Source organism: Cynocephalus volans, chromosome 12 (assembly GCF_027409185.1).
Source record: "Cynocephalus volans isolate mCynVol1 chromosome 12, mCynVol1.pri, whole genome shotgun sequence".
In the NCBI taxonomy this organism is placed as follows: Eukaryota; Metazoa; Chordata; class Mammalia; order Dermoptera; family Cynocephalidae; genus Cynocephalus; species Cynocephalus volans.
In genome coordinates, this window is record NC_084471.1 from 36,622,778 (window position 1) to 36,647,054 (window position 24,277).

The 24,277-nt window shown below is 33.9% G+C and overlaps 1 protein-coding gene across 1 annotated transcript in view; it reads left to right on the forward strand.

Moving 5' to 3' along the window:
* The first annotated feature begins 554 nt into the window (after window positions 1-554).
* Window positions 555-24,277, forward strand: part of RASSF9 (Ras association domain family member 9) — a 33,965-nt gene continuing 10,242 nt past the window's right edge. Inside the window, exon 1 of the mRNA XM_063115647.1 lies at window positions 555-601. Coding sequence (XP_062971717.1) covers window positions 555-601 — 47 coding nt within the window. The remainder of the gene's footprint in view (window positions 602-24,277) is intronic.

A 24,277-nucleotide genomic window follows, 5' to 3' on the forward strand; every position in this document is an offset into this window, starting at 1 on the left:
CCATGATCAGATTACTTTTCACAGGCTGGAGTTGCCTGGGACGTGGGGGCTGTTTACTTTTAATTCTTTTATGTGTGTTCAGTTCAACTTGTGTGGAGTTGGACGTGTAAAGCGGGGGTGGGTGGGGGGAGTTTCCAATTCGAATGGAATTCTCATTCCATGGGTATTACCATGCCTGTGGGGTTGGCAGTTCTTAAAGTTTAGCTGGTCTGCAAATAACAACAGAACACAATAGAGTCCTCCTCCCTTCCTCTCCCTTTTTTTTTTTTTTTTTCTTTTCCTGCTTCCAAACGCCTTATTCGAGGCTGAAGCTGGGCAGGTCTCCAAAGGTGCAGTAGCCACAACAATCCCTCAGTTCAAAGTTAAGCAGCAGTTGCACAACTTCCAGCAACTCTCTCAGCCGGCTGCTAATGAGCTCAAAGCCAGGAACATCTGAGGAGAGGAGGAGGAAGCTTCCAGCCTTCCTCCTCTCGCCCTAGACATCCAGATACCCCCACCCCCACCCCCAGATCATTTTGAGACACGGTCCCTGTTATTTGCTTGCCCGGCAGACCATGGCTCCCTTTGGAAGAAACTTTCTAAAGACTCGGCATAAAAACAGGTAAAGTCGTGTGTGTGTGTGTGTGTGTGTGTGTGTGTGTGTGTGTGTGTGTGTGTGTGTGTGAGTGTGTGTGTGTGTGTGTGTGTTTGCACTAGGGACCCTACATATAAAAGTATGTGTCTTGTTGCAGTTAGATTATGATGAAATATGCTTTGGGGGGACAAAGCCCTACGGAGTTATGTCTAATATGAATACCCAAATGGTAAGAATATTGTTCCAGTATTGATGATGACAGTGGCCAGTGCAAGGATCACAGAAAATAAAGAATGATTGTTTTTGACTCCTTTTTCCTTCTTGACCAGTCCTGGTTCCACAATTAACATAACCAAGAATTTCTCTTTTTGTCGCCCTGTGTATTCCGATGACAAGTGTCATTTTGCTTTAAACAGAAGTTTATAATATTACAGAAAGGGTTAAAATTTTGATGAAGATATAACTAGAATTTTTAGCCACTAATTAGAATGAAAAACGCATTTGCTGATACATTCCGGAAACAATGCTTTGGCGCCCCTGAGAAGGGGACATTCCTGAAACCTGGAAAGTTCCCAAAGTGTAAATACTCTGTGGAGAAACTTTGTGAACTGATTCTTTGGAAAACCTATGAGAACTTAGGTGGTTTTAAGCACTAAAAGGGGATTTAAGCAGGTGTCCGCCTTAATCCTTATTATTACTGTTTTACTTTGATTTAATTTTGGTATTTCAAGCCTGCATTGCCCATAGTATAAATAAATGTACTTAAAACACACACACACACACACACACACACACACACACACACACACACACACACACACACACACACACACACACACACACACAAACACACATTCTTCTTGAGCCAGTAGTGTGTTTCAGTTCTTTTAAATATTTTAATTTATACCTCAAATGTTACATTTTTATGCCAAAAAAGCGAGGATAATTTTAGACATAGGCTTTAGTTTTTTAATATATTTGTTTTGGCATAGGGGGTTTTCCACCACTCTTCTCTCAGTCATGCCAGTTTATACTTGTCATAATTTGCTTAGTGTAAATTTAAAAGGATACAATTACATGGTAGGAAATGATATAATTATTTTAAAGTGTCTGCATGACAGTATAGAATGATACATTAAAGTAAATCTCCACACTATTTTGTGCACAAAAGTCTACTTCAAAAATTCTGTTTTTAACTCATTCTCAATGTATTCATGACTTATTTGACTAAATTTCCTTAAAAAAATAAAATAACCATAATAAATACTGTGAAACTTTCTAAACCAATTTTATTTGCTAATAACATGGTAACATATTACAAAAATGGTATTTATGAAAATTAGCGAAACTATCTGTGTTAAAATAAAGTGGTGAGTATTTTTTAAATGTTAGTGATTGTTATCAAAAATAGGTTAGTTTTAATGGTGACAATTTATTTTTTAAAATTCCAGAAAAGCCTCCCCGCAATAAATCCTGTTTTTCAAATGATTTCTGTAGCACTATTTTTACAGCAGCATGTTGGCATTTGTTTAAATGTCATAAAAATATATTTTAAAAAATTACTTTGGAAAAGTATATGGTTTTATAAAGCAAGTTGTATTTCTGTCATACAACCCCTGTAGTTAGAGTGTGCTTGTTTGTTTGTTTTGTCTTGTTTAGTAATTAAAGAATTCTGTTATTGTTCCACCAAATAACACTGCAATAAAACTTTGCATGCACCCCTGTGAGTTTCCCTGAGGGAAGGATATTCTCCACTTCTGTTCATCAGTTTTGCCACTTGCACCATCCACTCTACCCTTAAAATTAGCTTTCATTCAAGGTGGTGAATATACAAACATTTTTTTTAATACGTCATTTTTGTGAAAAATTATGAAAAGATGGAAAGAACAATAAAAAAAAAAGGAGTTTAATAGTGTTTCAAGTTTCTCTGAGAAAATGGAATGCTGTTCCTGAAGGTGATGATTTATTATGAATGCGAGTGTTTTGACAATGGTAGCAATAGTAAGGGTAAGTTGCCCCAATAATTGAGTGCTTCCCTTTATAAATTTGTATTTTTTTGATTCTTAAGTAAAATTTAAATCATAGAAGTGGCTGAGGACTTAAAAGTATGGGTATTTCAAATTAGGCAGTGAATAAATCACATGGTGTATTAAAATAGAATTAATGTATTTCGTTCAGTTACTTATTATTGCTTTAAATGAGGTCTTTCATTTTGTCTTCCTTTATGTTTTGTTTTTGTTTTTTCTTTGTTTTTACCTTCTCAGAGGTCAAACTACAGGTGAAAATTAGTGACTTGAGTATGTTTACCTTTTCATTTGTCAGGTTCCATAATGGTTTGAATAATCCCATTTTCACATACAGAAAACAAATATCTTTTTTGAAATGATGAGTGATTCATCCTTTTACAGAAAATGTGATTGATGATAAGATAGTTACCTGATAAGAGTCAATACTTTCCTCAAATATATAAGAAAATTCCTCGTAGAAGGTAATGGATGAACTTGAGGTATACATCTGTAAGCCTTGTGATTTGTAACTTAGCAAAAAGAACTACTTGAGCATAATTTTGTCTTTATCAGCAGAAAAAATACGAATTGCTAGAAAGAATATTGAGAATTTGAACTCATAAAATTTTGAGATAGTTGGTTCACTAAATTTTTTTTCATGCTAGTCTCTGATTATCTTTTCATTTTTTTGTTCACTCTTGGGGAGATATTTAATCACCCCAGATTGAACCTCATGAGATAGTTCTGGAATTTTTCTCATAACAAATGGATATTTGAGAGTTTTAGAGACTAGTGGGATGCAAAGGAAACCTCAAAGTATGAGGCATAAAAACTTTTAGAATACACAATCTATAAAGTTGGAGAGGGCAGGGCTTTATCTGTCTAGACACCATTATGTCTTCCTGCTTAGAAAGTGCCTGGCATGTGGTGGACCTGCAATATAGTTCTTTATTTAATCTTGTGAGCTAAAAATTTTAATTTGTACTCAAACTAGAAACATACTGATTATTTTATTCTCTATTTATCATGTGATGCCAGATGGTATTATGTAAAAGTGAATAATTTTTAAAGGATTGGTTGACATTTGATATAATCCAAAACCTAAGGAGTTGAATAATTATGTTAATTTGAACACCAAACTAATTCTACACTATCAGATTTTTTTTCTAAATTTTAGGAAGCATTTAATTTAAATATTTAGGAATGATCTTCAAGAACTTTGAGAAAAATACATGGCCACAAAATAATTATATTTGAGCATACAAATATTTTAGGCTTTTTATTTCATACTTTCACATAAATCTAAAATTCTTTATGTCTATAATCAGAGTTAATCGTTTTAAATTTTATAATTGTAGTAATGTTTATTATTTATTTATTTATTTATTTATTTATTTTAGAGATGACCGGTAAGGGGATCTTAACCCTTGACTTGGTGTTGTCAGCACTATGCTCTTCCAAGTGAGCCATGGGCTGGCCCTGTAATGTTTAAATGGAAGAGTGCAGTTTTCAGAGGTCCTTTTGGTTTTAGGAGATGGATGTTTACTTTGCTTTCAGAATAATAGAATGTTTGTGATTAAATCCCCCAAATTGATGTATATCTTCTTAGTCAGATTGTTGTTCAACATGAATAAATATGTTGAACAGCCTAGATACTTTTCAACAAACTATTGAATCAAATATTTAAGTTTCTAAAAATGTTTTCTAAAAGTCACTAAGCAGTCATTATTTCTCACATAAAAGCCAAGGAATTAAATAATGAAACACTGATTCATTTGATATTCATATGGACATTCAGTAATTAAATTTAGATTATTAGCCTTTTTTTAGGTATTCACATAGGTTTCATTTGTGCATATGACTATCTTTATAAGGTATCTTTTAACGTAACGATTATTTTAAAAGTTAATGTGTTAAAATAGCAATTAGGAACTTTTCTAAAAGTTCAGAAAACTAGAATGTAACTATAAAGCTTTTTGGAATACTTGGTTGTTAGACATGACTTCTTGTTATTTTAATTAATAAAATTTAGAGTAGAGAATTGGAACTTTTATTAGACCTTGCTAGAAGCAAAAAAAAATGCCATGGTAAAGCAGTGTTCTATATATTTGTCAGAAGTATGAAGTCAGAATAGTTCATGTAGGTGAATTGTAAAATAAAAGGAAATTAATGGATGAAAAGATGATCTAGTCCAGTTTAAAAGGCCTTTATTAGTATTATGTACTATTTGATTTTTCTTGCCTTTCCCTTGACTTCTCGTAAAAATATCGGTGTATGTCTAGCTATCACAATACGTACCAGACGTCCTTGAATTATTAACTAACCTAAAATTAAAAGGCTCCAAAAAAAGTACTTTTAATAAAGATTTTAGATGTATTACAGTTCTATTATTTTATAATTGTGCATAAAATTTGCATTAAAATTTACTTTTGAATCAAATTAGAACATATCTGGCCAGTTTTTTTAAAACCAGGTACATTATATTGAAGCCATAAGTAAATCATACACTGACTGCTTCATCAGAAGGAAGCATCAAGTTCTATGATTATGGTGAAAGATGTTGGCAAGAAGAGTGTTTTCTCTCTATGATTAGAAGTACAGCAATTTATGAATTCTGCAAAGTGGAAAATTATCATGTACTATTTTGTGTATCCTTACAAAAAGATTTGAAATGTTCCCAAAATCGGATTGAGAAATGCCAGATATTTGAGTATGTAAATGTTCATAGTTCTCAGGAGTTCCTGAAAGAGATTTTTCCTAATGATTCCTGATAATTTAAGTAGTCATTAATTGGCAGCAAATAGCCCATTAGGAACAATGACTGGAATGCTGTCTCCCTGGCAAAAATACTCTGAAAGCATTGGCAGGGATGAAATTGAGCTCCAGGTTAAAACCTGAATTGTCACACACAAAAAACCTAAGCCGGCCTAAATTCTACTACGTAAGATGTACTGTGTTCCATACCAATGTGTGATACATGTCAAGGTGAGAAGTTCTTAAATGGATTTTTTGGGAAAAAAAGTTTTAAAAAGTTTGAAGCTGGATAATAACTTTATTTAGGTAATATCTTTATTAGCTGAACTACATAGCTTAGAAAGATTGATGTTATTTGATTGTATGTAGTTCAAGGAAATCTGATGATAGCTCTAAATAATTCACAAAAGTATAGCTATTGTGTGTACTGTTCTTTTGATTTTTGTTCTGAAAATGAAAAGAAAGTTGAAGTAAGAATGTTTATTACCTCTTTTCATGTGTACTGGTTTATGGATACCAGTCCTTGACAGGGAATTTCATTGTTTCTAACATACTGGATTTAGAAAATGAGACCTTGTAATGTCTGCCCCGTGTATACGTCAAAGGAAAAAGCTCGGCATACTTCTGTGTTCTAACGTTCTTTAACGTATATTTGCTTAAGGAGTTTTCAAGGCATCCAAACACAGCATTAACAAAACATAACATGATTTCTTATGAGTTATTTACTACTTTTTAATAGATTGTGATTCTATTCCTGTGGAGCCTGTTGTAATACTACACCTTCTAGAAAATGTTTATGCATTTGTTGGATATAATCAAAAGCAATTACAAGTAGTCACCCAAATACAAACTAATTACTCTATGTGAATGGAATAGAGACTTAGGAAGATGTTTAGCATTGGCAGTGATAAGCAAAATATTCCAAGAATAGGAATGATCAATGGCTGTTAAATGTGCTGACAAACAAGGAAAATTATCCTCAAAGGTTTATATCTGCAGGCTAAAATGCCCTTTGTTTTTTTTAAATAAGGTGACAAGATTTCTATAAAAAGTTCTCATTGACTATATGCCAATCAGAGCAATGGCCTTACCTGTCTTGTGTCTTTCTAGATAATCAGTGGATAGGTGCTTAATAAATATCGATTGATTGAATTAAGGGATTCAGCATATACCCTCCAAATACAGCTGGTCACCATATGGTTCCTGGATCAGAGTAGTAGGTCGGTACACTTTTGCTGAATGAATGCATAAGCAAATTAAAGAATGAATCCATAAATAAAAGGTTGACCTCTCATCATCCCTGTCCCTAGGCTTAACTGCTCCTTGCTTACAAATGGTGAAGGGCTATATCTGACAAATAGATGTTATGAGAGACCTTTACCAGGCTACCAGGAGAAAAACAAATCAAGGAGTAGCATTACTCCTTCTCTAGCGATGGTCTTATCCCTCATGCCCCATGAATGCAACCATGTATGTACATGAATGAGATTTGGCAGATGATAGTGGATGGCTATTATAGACCCCACTGCTGAATGTGGAGCATCCCTCTTTCTTTTGAGATAAGAAGGAAATATGAGTGGGTAATATTTTTTTTTCTCACATGAAAGGAGGATTTATGCTCTTTATATGAGATTATTACAGTTTATGAGACAAAGGGAAAGTGCTAGAAATAGACAAAAAATATTTTGCCAAGAGTTCCAGCTTTCTAGTCACACAGATTTTAGAACATATCCCAGCTATGTCATTACTAAATGTGTGCCCTGGAGCAAATATTTAATCTTTTAATACAGCAACAATAATAATAATATGTAAGGGCAAATTCAGATTTTACAGAGTATGTGTGTGTGGTGGGGAATACTCTTTAAATAAACTAATATGCAAGTATAAATTTTAAAAATTGCTAAGGTCATTCTGGGCCCTCCGAAGATGACTGTGCAAATGAGGTAGTCCTGGAAGCTTAAGCTTCACTAGCCTCAGGGTAAATTCACCTCTGCTAACACTTCTTATAACACTTACTATGTGTCAGGTACTGTTCTAAGCATTTCACACAAATCAACTCACTTAATACATAAAATAATGCTGTGAAGAAAGTACTACTATTATTCCCATTTTACATATGAAGCAACTAAGACACAGGGCAGTGCAGCAGTTAATAAATGGCAGAGACAGGATTTGAATCCATGCTCTAAACCTTTACCCTGTATGGTCTATTTACGACTTAGTTTTCTCATCTTTAAAATAGAGGTGATACTAAACCATCAAGTGTTGGGGTTAAATCTGATTATCCATAAAAATCTTAGCATAGTTAGTCCTAGGACATAATAAAAGCTCAATAAATATTCACTCATTGTTCAGGCCTGTTAAATTCAAAATGCTATAATATATATCTAAAGTTTTAGTACTTAAATGTGATGTGATATTTTGGCCTTTGAAATCCTAACCTTGACTCACTAGAATTTATGCACCACCGCTGATTTCTCTCCCCCTGAGATATATAGAGATCGATTATAAATTAATGATTATAGTTGGAAATGAGTCTACAAATATGGTACAGAACTATCTTTGGATGTTAATAAAATACTTGAATTCTGACAGACTTTAGGTTTCTTTCTCATGCCTCTTTTGAGGCAAATTTTGAGAACATTAATGATGTTGTAATACATAGCACAGCATAGTTTGAGATATTTCCTTATGGGTCTTTGTACAGTTTTGATAAAAAAGGATCTATAATTATAATATTTTAGATTTATCTTTATCTTAAAGAATTAGAGCTTGAATTAGATACTTAACATCCCTTTCAGGTCTAAGCTTCTATAATTCTAAAATATTCTCTGCAGAGTAGAATTTAATTTTATAGTACTGCTTGTTAACCTTTTCAAGATAATTTAAAAAACAGAATTACAAAAAAAAGGGATTTTTTTGTGATTTTATTTTACCTAAAACATGATGCATTGCTACATAATCTCCACCAAGAAGAGTAACATTATAGCAAAAGTCAAATATGTTTATTTCCACTTATAAAAAGATGTGATTGGTCTATAAATGCAATATATAATAATTGTTGAGCATTTACTATTTGCTAAGCACGGTGCTACATTGAGCAGTGCAGATATATGAGTGAGTAGCTGTCTTTCTATTTTATGTTTTTTAGGACTGGTAAACTCTGTATTTGGTACTGTACCAGACATGCAAAAACACAACCCCATTCCTAAGAGATTAAATTCCTAATTGAGAAAACAGCACTACAGTTAAATAGCTCATGCATGAACTTTTTTTTTTTTTAATCACTCTTCCATGGGAAACTATCTTTGACAGGATAGACGAAATTACGATCTCTATGACACAATTAAGAAAATGAGAGTATAATCTCAAGTTGAGGAATGTTGTTCCTCTGTAGAGCAGATGCTCAATAAATGTTGTTGATTGACTCTAAGTAGAACTATATAAGAGAGGAATAAATGGAAGTAAGGTAAAATAAAAAGAGCATCATCATAATTAGGTAGCATTTATTAAACTCCCACGGTGACAGGCTTGGACAAGAGAAGGGAACACAATAAAATATACAAAAGATGTAGGAGGGGGCTGAATCACACAAAGCTAAGACTGACTCAGATAGGATAATCAAAAGAGAAGAATTCAAAAGCAAGCAGCAATATGGTCAAGTTTGGCAAGAATCCATAATCTTGGCTGTGTTGGTAGAAAACAGTATTTTACAGTTGAATTTACAATGGAAATGTTTAAAAAATGTTAAGGATGTGTTTATATAACAGCAGTCAACTGTAGTTGACTGTCGTTTATTCTAATCATATTAGTCAGTATATCAGATCATGAAATTGAGTCATTCTACCATTTTATGAGTCTTTTAAATTTTAATTCCATTAATGCAGATAGTGATCCAACTTCAGTACACAAATTATGGTGTATAATTGATTGAAGCTTTCTGTCTGAGGCTTATTGAGCTATCCCATGGTGTATGTTGTTCTCAACCAATGACTAGGATGTTTCAAGGCCTCCTCAAATACCTGCAGTTACTTTAAGGCTCCTTATTTACTCTGACCTCTTTGAATCCCACTGGAATTTCCTGCAGTTGTGGTTAACTGAGGAAACAGCATTTGGTAGGAGAGAATTAGTTTGGGGAGTCCATGGTCTCCCATAGTAGAGCCTGAGTGTACCTACATTTAGCTCTGCACATAATACCTCACATTTGCTGGAAGCTGTGAGAGATGCTATTGAAAAACCATGAATATTTCCATGGAGTAGAAATATAATAAATACATTCTCATATGAAGAAAAGAGCCGTACACAATTATAAAAAAAGCACTTAAGTTATAGTGGACCTTTGAGGTTCCATCTTTTTTAATAGTGCAGAAAGCTACACATACAACAGCAGTAGACCACTAAGTACTCACATTTGTTTCTTGACAGTCTGTTCTTCTACTCTAGGAGTGAAAATTCTTCCTTGAATTATGAGTAATAGTCATAAGTCTTAGAATAAATTACTTTTTAGAAAAATGTTGATCATTTTTAGTGGTTCTACTTTTAGTTAGGAAAATTTGCTGTAATCACAATTTAGTGAATTAAGTAAAATGGTTGCTTGTGCAAGATAATACTTTACATATTCTGTGTGTACTATAGCATTGCTTTTTTATCTGGAAGTAGGTAAAAAGGAAAGAATCTAAAAAGGAAACATGCATGAGCTATCCCACTCTGTCAGATTTGCAATCTACACACATATTTCCCTTACTGTGACCCAAGATGATGGTTCTTTGATAATTTTAGAAAACCCAGATATATTAAATAAACCGCCCACTTTGGGTTGCATTATAAAAGATTAATGGTAAATCAGACATGAATCATGTTTTTATGTAACTTGCTGATTAACAGACACACAACACATACATAAATAGCTAAATTATAAAGAAGGAATTTTAAAGTGTCATAATAAATTTCATATGTTTAACAACAAATATTTACTTACCTTGCAATATGTGCCACATGTTATTCTAGGAGTTGAGAATAAAATAGTGAGAAAGATAGTCAAGGTTTCTACTTTCATTGAGTGTATAGTGTACTAGTCAGACAGACTATATATACATAAACAGTTAATGAATAAGAAATTTCAGGTCATGATTTTTGCTACAAGAAAAGATACCAGAGTGCTGTAATGAGGATTGTAGAGTGGCCTGGGAAGAGAAGACTTTTGAGTTGACTTGAATGAACAAAAGTGATCAGGAATGTAAGGCTCTGAAAAAAATGACTGTTTTAGGCAGATGAAACAAAGTATAATGTCACTGAGATGGGATAGGGCTGGGAGTTGTGGAAGAACAGAAGAAAGACCAGTGAATAAGGGCTCTGTCAGTAGGGGATGCAGTTGAGGACCCAGATGAGGGTATGATAACTTAGGAATTCGGGGATAATATTAAGGGATGTACCTTAAATGCAAGGGAAATCCATTGACAGGTGTTACGCAAGAGAATTATACGATCTTCTGTTTTATTTTAAGTAACAGACTTTATTTTTATTGCAGTTTTAGGTTTACAGGAAAATTAGAAAAATTGAGCAATAAATACAGACAGTTCACACAGCCCTCCCCACACAGTTTCTTTTATTATTAACATCTTACATTAGTGTGATACATTTGTTACTATTTTTGAACCAACATTGATACATTATTATTAACTGAAGTTTACATTACTGTTCATTCTTTGTGTTGTATGGTTCATGGTTTTTTCACATGCATAATGTCATATTACAGTATGACAAAATGCATATTACAATATATTACAGTATACAATATGCATATTACAGTATCACACAGAATAGTTTCACTGCCCTAAAAATCCTCTGTGCTCCCCCATCCATTCCTTCCTCTTTTCCTCCCTCCCTCCTCCCCTGAAACCCTGGCAAACATTGATCTTTTTTTTTTTTTCTCCTTTACCTGAAAAATTCATCATTTTTTTGTTTTGGGAACATTCAAAGTCCTCTCTTCTAGTGAATTGAAAATTGGTAATAAATTGTTGTTAGTTATAGTCTCCTTACAGTGCTGTAGAACACCAGATCTCATCCCTCCTATCTACCTGTAATTTTGTATCCATTAACCAACCTCTCACTCCCCTCCCCACTGCCAACCTCCCTTCCCCAGCCTCTGGTAATCACCTTTCTACTATCAATTTATATGCAATTAACCTTCTTAGCTTCCATGGATAAACCTGGCTGCTGTAAGGAGAGGTAACTGTAGGAGGACAAAGACTGGAATGAGGAAATCCAGTTGAGAAGTTACTGCAGTAGTCTCAGCAATAGATGATGACCAGTGTGATGAATGAAGAGAAGAAAAAAAGGTGAAAAATGGATACGCTTTGGAAGGAGAACTTATGGGAACTGTAATGGCGAGGGACAAATGAAGGATGATTGCAAAGTTTTTGTTCTGAACAACTGTGAGTGGTGGGGCCAACAACGGAAAGGGAGACATTGCAGAAGAGCAGATATGGGGGGAAATGTGTGGAAGATTAATGATTCTGGCTCAGCCTTGTTAAGTTTCTGACACTAATTAAATATCCAAGTGGAAGTGTTCAGTAGGCTATCGGTGCCAGAAGCTCAGGACTAGATATAAAGTGGTATGTTAGGTGACAAGGAGAGAGCAGTACCCTTCTGTGGGATTCACAAAACAGCAGCTCAGCTGGACCCTAAATGAGAGGCAAGATTTGAATATAAGAACATGAGAAAAAAACATTGTAAGTAAAGAAGAAACAGAAAGAAAGGCAAAGTGCTTGACACAATAATATCAGTGTGGTTTGTGGAAGGCCAAACAGATTATTTTACTTTTTAAAATTTAATTTAATTTAATTTTGCTATAGGAATCATAACAGGGCCATGGACAAGAAAATGACATGATTATCATGCAACTTAAAAATTAACCTGGAAGAAATATATAGAAAATATTGGAGGGAGTAGAGAAAGAATATAAGTGGGCCAGCTAGGGGAAAGTTAAAGAGAGCTCTTACATAAAAAGAAGAAAATAGATGTAAGAGTCATCATTGAGGCAGAATTTATAGGAATCCAACTTTCAATGGATGGGGGCAGTGTCAGGATGGAAAAAAGCATCAGTGATAACTGCAATTTTGGTGCTGAGAAACTGGGAATATAGGTGTGTCACCATAAAGAATGGAAAAAATAGCAAGTATAATTTTTGGAAGGAAAGAATATTAGGGTGAAGAGCAAAAAACTCTAAGTGTCATTTGAATGTTTCCAAATATTCCACCTCCAAACACCTGGTGTTTGGACACGATGCACCTGAGATGGGACTGTGAAAGCTGCCTTTCATCCAACCTACTCTCATCCCTCCTGATGTGCATGTAGGGCTGATTAATATGGACTACACTGCACCTGGAGTGGGGCTTTAAAGGCAAAACACACTGGTTTCCCAGTCAGAGCCTTCAGGTTGACTAATCTTATGTTAATCCCACTCAATCCATGTGAAACAGCCATCATTTTAACGATCCTTTAATCATTACCTTTGTTTGAAATTGCTTCCAAGGTGGCCATTATTTCCACTAGATTGTACGTTTCTACTGTGTAAAGGTCACATTATTTTTAACCTTTTTATCTCCTAGAGAACCTTGCAAAGATTACTGTGTAGATACTGAAGTTCAAGAAATGTTTTATTATTTAAATAAATAAAGTCCTGGTTTTTGATGCAGGTAAATTATCTAGGTCAGAGGTTGGCAAACTTTTTTGTGTCAAAGGCCACATAATAAATTTCTTAGATTTTCCTGGGCTAATATCACCATCTCAACTATTTACTCTGTCACTGTAGTGTGAAAACAGCCATAGACAATGTATAATGAATGAAATGGGCATGGCTGTTTCAATAAAACTTATAAAAATAGATGGTGAGACACTTATAATTACCTATTCCTATTTTTCAAACCCCTGGTCTAGGTTACTGATTGAGAAATTTGCTTCATGTACCTCCTCACCACCCCCCTTTAAGTCACTCACAAAAGAAGCATTTAACACTATGTTATGCATTTAGGCTTCAGAGGTGAAAGATTCAGTCCAGGAACTGACTGTCAAACTTGCAAATGAGCAAGCATTATGCAAGGTAGAAAATTCATTATTGAGTGTATACTAGTTTCTGTAGAAGCATCAAGAATGGACACCTATATTTTTCTGGGTTTGTGGGAATGGAGTTGTTCAGAGAAGGTCAGAGAATTTTCCTAGCGGAAGCAGCATTTGAAGCTGAGTAAGAATTAATCAGATGGACATTGGGAAGAAAAGGTGTTTCAGGACAAGGAAACAGGCTATGGAGAAGCCCAGAGTCGAAATAGAAGCATGGTGGCAGTTGCAGTTCAATTCCGAATAGCAATCAGTTGTGTGGTATTTATGACAGCAGGATGTTCTCATATTAGATCTGTCAGAGGCCAGCAAGAAGATAGGAAAGACTAGCTCAATGTACATGTTAAAGAATGCTTGGCTATGACTTGGAGGAGTCAGATCAAGGAAAGAATCCTAGGAGCAGGAGGGGGGGGGGAGAGAGAGAGAGAGAGAGTTAAAATAAAAGACTTAGGAATCATTTAGACACTTCAATTAAAGAAGGTACAAAACCAAATTTGCAGTTTTAAAAAAGATTGTGGTGATATTATGGGCACAAATGCAAAGGGGACAAGATTTTATAATAATACATATGTAATAGCTTGTTACAGTAATATATAGTAAAACAGTTGTCTGAATTGTAGTAGTGATGATGGATATGAGGGTAGATATTTGGGACATTTAGTAGAAAAGGTGAAACGGACATAATGGCTGTTGAAGGGGGATGAAAGAGACAGAGGAAAGGGTTTAGGGAGATTCGAGTTTACCAGCTTGGGAGACAGGATGGGGGATAGTAATTCTATTCAGTAAGATGGGGGAATAGTGGGATATGAGAGGAGAAGATGATGAATTCATTTTGATGGGTCAAATTTGAGGTGCCTGTGGGTTATGCAAATATAAATATCAGGTAAAGATGCAACAAAGAAAGAAGTTGAGAATATGGGTCTAGTGCTCAGGGCAAAATAATTAGATTTGGGAACCATCATCATGCAATTGGTTGATAGTGTTGTGACTATTACCACAGTCACCCAGAAGAATGCATATAATGAGAGAAGAAATAAGTCATAGAAAACTTGGGGATGCCAACTGTATCAGTTATCACTTACTGCATCATAAAACACCCCCCCCAAATTAGTGGCTGAAAACAATTTATTGTTTTTCATGGTTCTATGGGTTGGCAAGGGTGGTTGTCCTGCTGGTTTCTCCCAGGCTCTCTCATGAGTAGCTTGTTGGCTGAGGGCTTTGTTCAGTGGTGGGGGGGACAACTGAGATGCTGGGTCTCTCTCTCTCTCTCTCTCTCCATACAATCTTTCACCTCAGGCTTTTTCATCAAACAAATAGTCTCAGGACATCGTTCCAAAAGGAAGAAAGCAGGAGCTTCAGGTCTAGTTGAAGCCTGGACTCCAGAATATACACAACATGGGTTTTGCCACATTCTTTTGGTCATAGCAAGTCCCAAGGTGTATTCAAGGCATGAAGAAATAGGCTCCTTTCCTTGATGAGGGGAGTTGCAAATTGTGAATCTTATTTTACATGATACATATATCAATCGAATATGTGCAAGAAGCAAGGTCCATGTGGGAATTGGGAAGGAGAAGCTAGAAAAGTACCTAAAAAAAAAAGAAAGAAAGAAAGAAAGAAAAGAACCACATGAGAGTTGCATCTTAGAAGTCAAGGAGTGGAGAGTTCCAAGAACGGGAGGAAGAGGTCACAATGCATCATGTTACAACGAGCTCAGGTCAGATCAGTTCTGAAAATGGCTATTGAGCTTGCAGTTAGGAGATTCCTGGTAACCCTAAGAAGAAATGTGCGAATTGGGGGTGGGGGTGGGGTAGAAATCTCTTTGTGGTGGGTTGAAGAGTTGCTGGAAAGTGATGAACTAAAGAGAGTGACTAAGGATTGCTATTTGAGTTTCTGAAAAAAAGATAGTTGAGAGGAACATGGGGTCGAATGGAGGTTGTTACAATGTGACAAGATAGCAGAAAAGACCATAGGGAAAGACAGAAGATAAAAGAGTATAAGGAGGGATAAATTATGAAGTTAACTCCTAGAGGACGTGGAAACAGTAAAATTCAGAGAATATTAATAAGTTTAAAACCTTGGGAAGAAAAGTGGACATGCATTACTTTTGATAGAGATGACTGGTGTTTTTCTCTTAATAATGTTTTCAAGTCTCTTTTTTTTCTTAACAAAATGACATGGCAGGCCCTGGTACATACTTGTTTCTACAGGGTATTAATTCGTTACTGCTCGTTAGGTAATTTATTTGTGGTTAATGTGAAGACTTAATTATTTTAGAGGAAGCTTCCAAGTGGAAATTGCAATTTATTGCATTTTATTATAGAGTAGGTTCAGAAAATGAAAACAAGGGATAAAGGAGCTTCACCTCATGTTTTTAACTATCCTACTGGATAACTCAAATTCTTGCATATTTCTAGTTTCATTCAAATATGCCAATGTATCTCAGAATACATGCACAGGGGAAAGAGTAGGTGGCTGCAGGAAGATAGAAGTTTAAAATCACCATCATTAGGAAATAGCTTCCACTAAAAGGCAAAATCAATTATGGATTTGGCTGCCGAAAGGAAAACTAATGCTAATAATTGAAATAGCTATAGCTGTCATTAAACAGAACACTCAGGCTAGGTAATTTTCTTCTTAATAAATATACTTTGTTGGTTTGAAATATTTCTGTACAAAATCAAGTCTGCAGAGAAACTTTAGGTATTTGACAGGTACAGGTAACACTGGAAAGTAAACAGTAGAATTTCCAATGAGATTAGATATTTTCTCAGCATTTCATCTGGTAAATACTACATGTTAAATATTTACATTTTGATTATAATCAATTTCCAGAATCGGAACTATGAGATTAGTTTACTTAACTCCCAGTAGTCTCCAACACACATTTTTTACACATCCTCTTCCCTTTTCTCTGCTTATGGGAATTCTATTCTATAGCTACCCTGTAGTTGTGGAATGTCTAGGGTTTTTCTTATCCTGCATGGCTGTTTGTAGTATTACTTCATAGAAAATTAAACTGGCATTAGTAGAACATAAAACTAGTCAATATACAAAGGCACTTCAAAAAGTTCAAGGAAAGAATTATGTTATCTTTTAATTAAAAATTTAAAATTTTAGTTTTTACTTATTAATTTTTGCTTGTCCTTATTTTTCATAGAACAACTAATTTTCTGAAATACTTCAATATTTGAACTATTTCAAGAAAAATATTAATGGTTTGAGTTTGGAGTGAGCTATTTTTGTAGCACTACTTTTCATGCTTCATCTATCAAAACAATGATTCAAATTTTCTTAGTGACCTAAGGAAAGATCTGTGTTATTTATGTCAAGGTTCTGTGTTTATTTCTCCCTAGGACTGCAGTGCTGTCATCCAAAAAATGCTACTTCAGAGGGCATTTGCCCCACACTGGGTAAAACTAACCAGAGTTAGCTTGAGGGCCAGAATTTCCTCACCATTTGCCTGTTTCATTCATTGTAATTTTACTTAAACTTTATTTTGTGTGTTTGTACGTGTGTGTGCACTTTAAAGAAAAACAATTGAAATTGTCATTTAACATTGCTATTTCTATTTCTTATATTTGCTTTACATAAAATACCTTCAGTTTTCCTGAGGTAATCATTTCTTATGTACAGAAAATAGCCAAAGAAACTTAAAATAGTATTAAATGGTCAATGTAGCTTTCAAAGTCTGAACAAGTGAGGCACATATCACGCTTTGGAACTTACTAAAAATAACTTAAACAACTCTTACAACTTAAGGAAGACCTGCAACTCTTTCCTAGATTGTTATTCAACATGTTTTCTTTCAAACTTGTAATGCTTTATATTAGATAACCCATCAGCACATTTTATAGAATTATATATAGTCATGTTTTGTTTACATGTGAAAAATATTATTTTAATTTCTTTTATTTATTGAAACATTGATTGTACATATTCGTGGGGCACAGAGTTGAATATCAATAACTGTATATTATATGTGATGATCAAATCAGAGTAATTAGTATATTCATCTTTACAGAATGTAAAATCATTCTTTTTGACCCTTAAGCAATTTCTCACTAATGTCTTACTCCTCTTCCTTTCCCACTTCTCATAACCACAGTTCTGTTCTATCCTTTTGAAAGTTCAACATATTGTGATTGTTTCTTTCTTTCCTTCCTTCCTTCCTTCCTTCCTTCCTTCCTTCCTTCCTTCCTTCCTTCCTTCCTTCTTTCCTTCCTTCCTTTTACTTATTATTTAGCTCCCTCTTGTGAGTGAGAACATGCTGTATTTCTGTTACTGGCTTATTTCACTTAACATAATTTTGTTCATTCTTTTTAATGGCTGAGTACTATTCTATAGTGTATATATACCACATTTTCCTTATCAAGTTGTCCTGTGATGGACAGTTGGTTCCACATCTTGGCTATTGTAAACAGAGCTGTGAAAAACATGGGAGTGCAGGTATCTCTTCGACATGATGATTTCCATTCCTTTGGGCATATACCCAGCAGTGGAATTGCTGGATCGTATGGTAGTCCTATTTGTAGTTGTTTTAGAAACCACCATACTCTTTTCCATAAAGGCTGTACTAATTTACAGTCCTGCCAACAGTGTAGGAGTTCCCCTTTCTCTGCATTCTCACCAGCTTTTGTTATTCTCTGCCTTTTTGATAATGGCCAGTCTGACTGGGGGGAAATGATATCTTAGTGTGCTTTTAAAATGCATTTATATTAAGTGAAACAAGTCAGGCACAGAAAGAGAAATACCACATGTTCTCACTTATTGGAGGGAGCTAAAAATTAATATATAAATTCACACACACACATACACACACACACACACACAAACCAGGGGGGGGGGAAGAAGATATAACAACCACAATTATTTGAAGTTGATACAACAAGCAAACAGAAAGGACATTGTTGGGGGGGAGGGGGGGAGGGAGAAGGGAGGGAGGTTTTGGTGATGGGGAGCAATAATCAGCTACAATGTATATCGACAAAATAAAATTAAAAAAAAAAAACACATTCACATGAAGATACATAGGTAATAGAATAAATGAAAATATAACAAAGTAAAAAATAAAATAAAAAAATAAAAATAAAATGCATTTCCCTGATGCTTAGTGATGTTGAACACTTTTTCATGTATCTGCTGGCCATTTGGATGTCTTCCTTTGAGAAATGTCTATTAGCTCCTTTGCCCACTTTTTAATCAGATTTTCTTTTTTACTGTTAAATTGTTTGAGTTCCTTGTATATTCTGGATATTAATCCCTTGTCAGATGTATAGTTTGCAAATTTTTTCTCCCTTTCCATAGGTTGTTTTTCCGCTCTGTTGGATTGTTTCCTTTGCTGTGCAGACACTTTTTAGTTTGATATAATCCCATTTGTTTATTTTTTCTTTAGTTGCTTGTGCTTTTGGAGTCTTATTCATAAAGTCTTTGCCCAGTCCTACTTCTTGGAGTGTTTCTCTTATGTTTTCTTATAGGAGTGATATACTTTAGGGTCTTGTATTTAAGTCCTTAATCCATTTTGACTTGATTGGAGTATATGGCGAGAGGTACAGGTCTAGTTTCATTCTTCCACACATGGATGTACAGTTTTCCCAACACCATTTATTGAAGAGGCTGTGCATTCCCCAATGTATGTTCTTAAAAACAAATACTGGTGGCTTGTGAAAAAACATGACATGTTTCATTTCATATAGTAAAGAAAATAGCTGAAATGTTTCATGCAAATCATGAATTTTGTGAGGTATTGTGCCAAGAAGGTCAAATAAATTTAGGAAATACTATTTACTAGAATCCTTTCTCTTCTTTTAGTGTTTTATGGTATGACAATGGCATATTAAATGCTGACAAAATTCCTAAAGAAAAGAAACTATTTCACAGTGTTTATCTGTGGCTTGGCAAACTTTTTCTGTATGGCTCTGTAAAGAGCCATATAGTAATATTTTAGGGTTTGTGAGCCTTAAGAGCTCTCTCCCAACTATTTAACTTTGTCATTGCAGTGTGAAAACAGCCATAGACAACATGTAAACAAATGAGCCTGGCTATATTTCAATAAAATTTTATGGACTCTGAAATTTGAATCACATAATTTTCATGAATCATAAAATAATTAATCTCCTTTTGATTTTTTAGAACATCTAAAAATGTGAAAAACATACTTAGTTCATGGACCATATAAAAACAGGCAGTGGGATGGATGTGATCAAAGGCCCATAGTCTACCAATGGTGTGTTAGCCAAATATTTTCCGAATTTATTCAAACATCAAAATATTGACTTGTCACCTATTTATTGCAGAATTGACAAGTCTAAATAAAACTAGAAAATTAACTGAAGCAGTTATCTCTTTCAATTTTTAGTTTCCAAGACTAGCAGAGACATTTAGCTTTGTATATTTAAATATCTAGACAGACAGTGTACTGATATTTACAAATATGAGCTCGGTGTTGTAATGGTCTTCATATAACCACATTCTTGTTGTCTTCCTTCTTTTGCTCTTTGTAAAGCGGAAAGGGAACTAGCAATTACCTAATGCTAACTATCTTTATCAGTCACCAGCCTAGGAACTTCACTTATATTGTCTCATTGAATATTTATGACAATCCTGTGAGTTGCATGTTATTTAGATGAGAAAATTGAAGTCTAGATATATTAAATAATTTCCTCAAGGAATTTTTAAACAAATGACATTAAGTCAAACAACAGAATATGATGCTGTAAAGAATAGTTACTATCATACAGAAAAGGCTAATAATTTAATTTTAAATCAAATTCAGTATTGTGTAATGATCTGTATTTATTCATTCATCCATCCATCCATCCATAAAATGGGCGTAATTGTAGTACACCCCTCATTGATTTGGGATGAGCATGAAATGAATTAGAACATATAAAACACTTCTAAAAGGGCATAGCACATAGTAAGCATTCATTAAATGTTGGTTTTATTATAAATAGTATTATTTCAAAAAACAATGTATAGAAAAAAGACTACAAGGAAATGATTAAATTTTAATTATCTTTAGGGGCTGGGATGAATAGATCATTTTTAATTGCATTATTTTAAATCCATATTTTGCTTATTTTATGATTAACATTATAGTATAATTAGAATGATTAAAATAGTAAAAAAAAATGCTTAGTATATGAAAAAGGAAGTAATCAAACATTAGTTCATCTGATCCCTTCAATTTTACTACATAATATTTTGGGGCGTTTCACAATACTGTGAAAATGAGAAAACTTTACCTTCTGTTTAACACAATTTTTAAAACCTTTTAAACAGTCCAAATTAAATACACAATTCAATATTTATCCACCAGAAAAACTGCAAAATAATTTTATAATTGATTATTAAACAGGAAAAAAATTATAAATTTGAGTATGACAAGCCTCCTGATTGCCAAGTAAGTCAATTATTGAATATTGCATTGATAGACAATGTATTGATAATACATCAAAGTAGGTGATTAATACTCATACATATTTGTTGTCATATTTTTCTTATGATTTCTCAAAAATCATTTTTCTCAATATATTCATGTATGACTGTGATTTACTGTTTTGTTTTCAGAGAGAAAACTTATCAAAACATATTGATTTCTATATTAGACTTAATAGTTTATCAGTAGTCTCATTGGATTCTAATTCATTTACCCAAACTTATTTTTCCCCAATTATTAGTTGAGGATAGTATTAAACAAGTACTTATCTCTTGAACCTTGGTTTTCTAATCTGTAAAATGGGTTTGACAATAGAACCTATTTGATAGGGTTATGGTGAAAATCAAATGAATTTATATGTATAAAGCACGTAGAATAATGGCTGGCACATACTAAGCATGCAATAACTGTGAGCTATTATTATCCAGCGAGTGTATCCTTTCACACATCCTCCACTGTTCTTTTCTACAATTACCTTATTATTTTTTAAGTACCTATTCCTCAACTATGAGGCCCACAATAATGATGTTAAACCACAATCTGAATGGGTCTTCCTTACAGATCCAAATCAGCATCCTTATCTCAAATTAAATCTCTGGAGACTCTTACTCAATCTGACTTTCTACAAAGGGTTATGGAAATTGAAAATGAATTGAAGGCATTGAGGCCAACTTCTGTGTCCTTTTCTTGTTTATTAAATACTACTTAACTTTGATTATTGCTGTTTTCCTTCTCTGAAATTTTATAACATGTTTGTATTGAATGTATCTCCTGATTTCTAATAATGTTTTGTATGGTCTTGAATTTTAAAATCTCTTTCTCTGAGCATATCTTCTTTTCCTTCCCAGCTATCTGACAATTTTCTGAACATAAATATCATCTTGTCTTCCATTTTTTAAAATACCCTTAGCATTTAATTATATTTGTTAAAACTAAAATTCCACTAACAAATGAATGTTGAAACAAATTGTAGTAATTTATATATCATAAATTTAAAATATACAATTTATTTGGAGGTAACAGAACAGATTCAATTGATTTTCATAGAACTTTCATTTTAAGCATACTTTTAAGCTTTTATCCTTTCCCAATTTTGTCTCTAAATTTTTGTCGGTATTTGGATCTTTCCTTTTCTCTAATTACAAAGCCACCCAATTATATTTACAAAATATATATTTTTCTCTTACATAATAATGATGAAGCTAAAGTAATTTACTACCTAAACTAATTATAGTTGCACTCTGACAATTTTGACTTTTGGGAAAAGGTACTATTAAATTTGAAAGTATGATCTTTTAGTCTGAAAATAGCTGTGACATTCCATTTAAAATTTCAGCATCCAAACTGGTTATTTATGGCATCCCTAATATTTTGAACTTCATAATTGGTATAGAGCTGGGTTTGCAAACTTAACTACCAGTTTTCAACCTCTGGTATAGGGCTAAATTTTGTAAACTTCCTCCTTATCCCATTCATTTTTATTATTTAATGAATCACATGCTTTTATTCTTAACGATGTAAATTTTTACAAATTTTTTTCCATATTTTGAGCCTGAGATAAATATACTGAAATCAGATCTCTTATCTTATTGTTGTTTTATAGCTCCCATTCCTAATTATCACTTCTGAACCCTGCGTTTTTGAGTCATTCAATCTCCAAATGTTATTTGCTGACATGTTTTAGTATGAATGCCTCGTACAGTGAGCTGTTGAAGTGTTCAGTGAGGCTAGATCTCATTCCTCATGAGACTTAATAACTGCTTTGGGTAAGATGTTCTGAGAAAGCATGGTCTAAAATGGGATTTTATAACTGTCACAGTCATCTATCTTTACCATGAAAAAAGTCTTACTCTTATGAGTCATTAATTAAAATCTGTGTTTCCTGCTGCATCAGATTCTCAGAGCAGGAATTAAATATTTTTCTCTGTATTATTTTGTATTGCATTTATTAAACTACTGGACACATATAGGTGAATAATGTGTGTTGTACTAATTTTGGTTTTGGTCCTTGCTATGACATTAAATTGCGTAGTGCTATTAGCACGTAATAAGCTTCTATCTACTGAGAAGTGCATAGATGCACTGAGATTTAATCAAACGTTTCAGGGAATTAATTGTATTATGTATTAAGAAACTATTAGGAAGACAATTCCCATTTCCCCATGAAATAAGAAATTTGAGTGAAAAACATTTATTTGCTTTCTACAGCATGGAAAAAGCCATGCTCTGACCCTGATTTAGCTTATCCAAAAGGCTGATAAAATGCAGAATATTAGTAACCCTTGCTTTATATTGAGCATTCAGAAAGCATAAATAATCAGGTTTCTTTTGATATAGTGTTATGTTGCCAATTCAAGTGAAAAATGGTGACTTTAGGGCTATATTAGACTCCAGAGTGTCTTCTGAACAACAAACGCAAGATAATGTTATATTCAGTATAGTGTTATGGCTAAGCTGTTTTTAAAGGCTGTCTCTGACTTATCTAGGCCTATCTTCCCTGCCAACAACTCCCCAGCCCTAACTGACAGCAGAGATTTTTTTCTTTTTCATTTCCCACAGTTGTCCCTGGGGATTTTTCTTTCATCCTGCAAAGACTGCAGATACTGTCTTTGCCTCTTCTTTTCCTAAACTCTGGGTGCCTAGATACATTCCTTCTTATTTCCGATTTTTGTTTGTCCCTTCTGTCTAGGGCAAGGAAGGAGTAGGAGAGAAGTGCAATGATGACCCATTGTGCTGACAACCCCACCACAACCCTGGCATTGCACTGGTGTCCTTGGCCATTCCCAGCATGTCATATCATCCACACATCTTTTTGTCTGACAGCCCACTCCCCATATTTAGTGACTAGATGTTCAAATACTGTTTCTTGAAGATGTCAGATTTACTAGGCTATGAATGCAAGCTTTTCCCTGAAGTAAAATTAACCTTATTCCGGATGTTGGTGTTTCTATAAAATCTAAATGTAAATAATAGTATTCCTTAGAACCAGCTCTGGGAATAACAGGGAAGTTCAGTTGAGCAGGGTTTAATAATAACAAGGATAAAGATTGACTGTCAAGTGAAAAAAAAGCAAGAAAAACAAGATTTATTTATATTTTATTAAATGGAAGGTCAAATTTCATCATTTATTTTTAGACTTCTTGAGATTTGTAATGTCTCTCGTTCGTTATTTTTGCTTTTGTTTTACTATTCATAGTAAATTTACTATATTTTGATTTCATTTTACTATTAGATTCCTCAGAATATGTAAGAAAAATGGGTAAAGATGGAGCTGTGATGAAAATATATTTTATTTTAAATCTGGAACATGGTTCTTCAACAGCATCACTATTGACATTTTAGGTCAGATAATTCTTTGCTATGAGCGGCTGTCTTGTACATTATAGGATA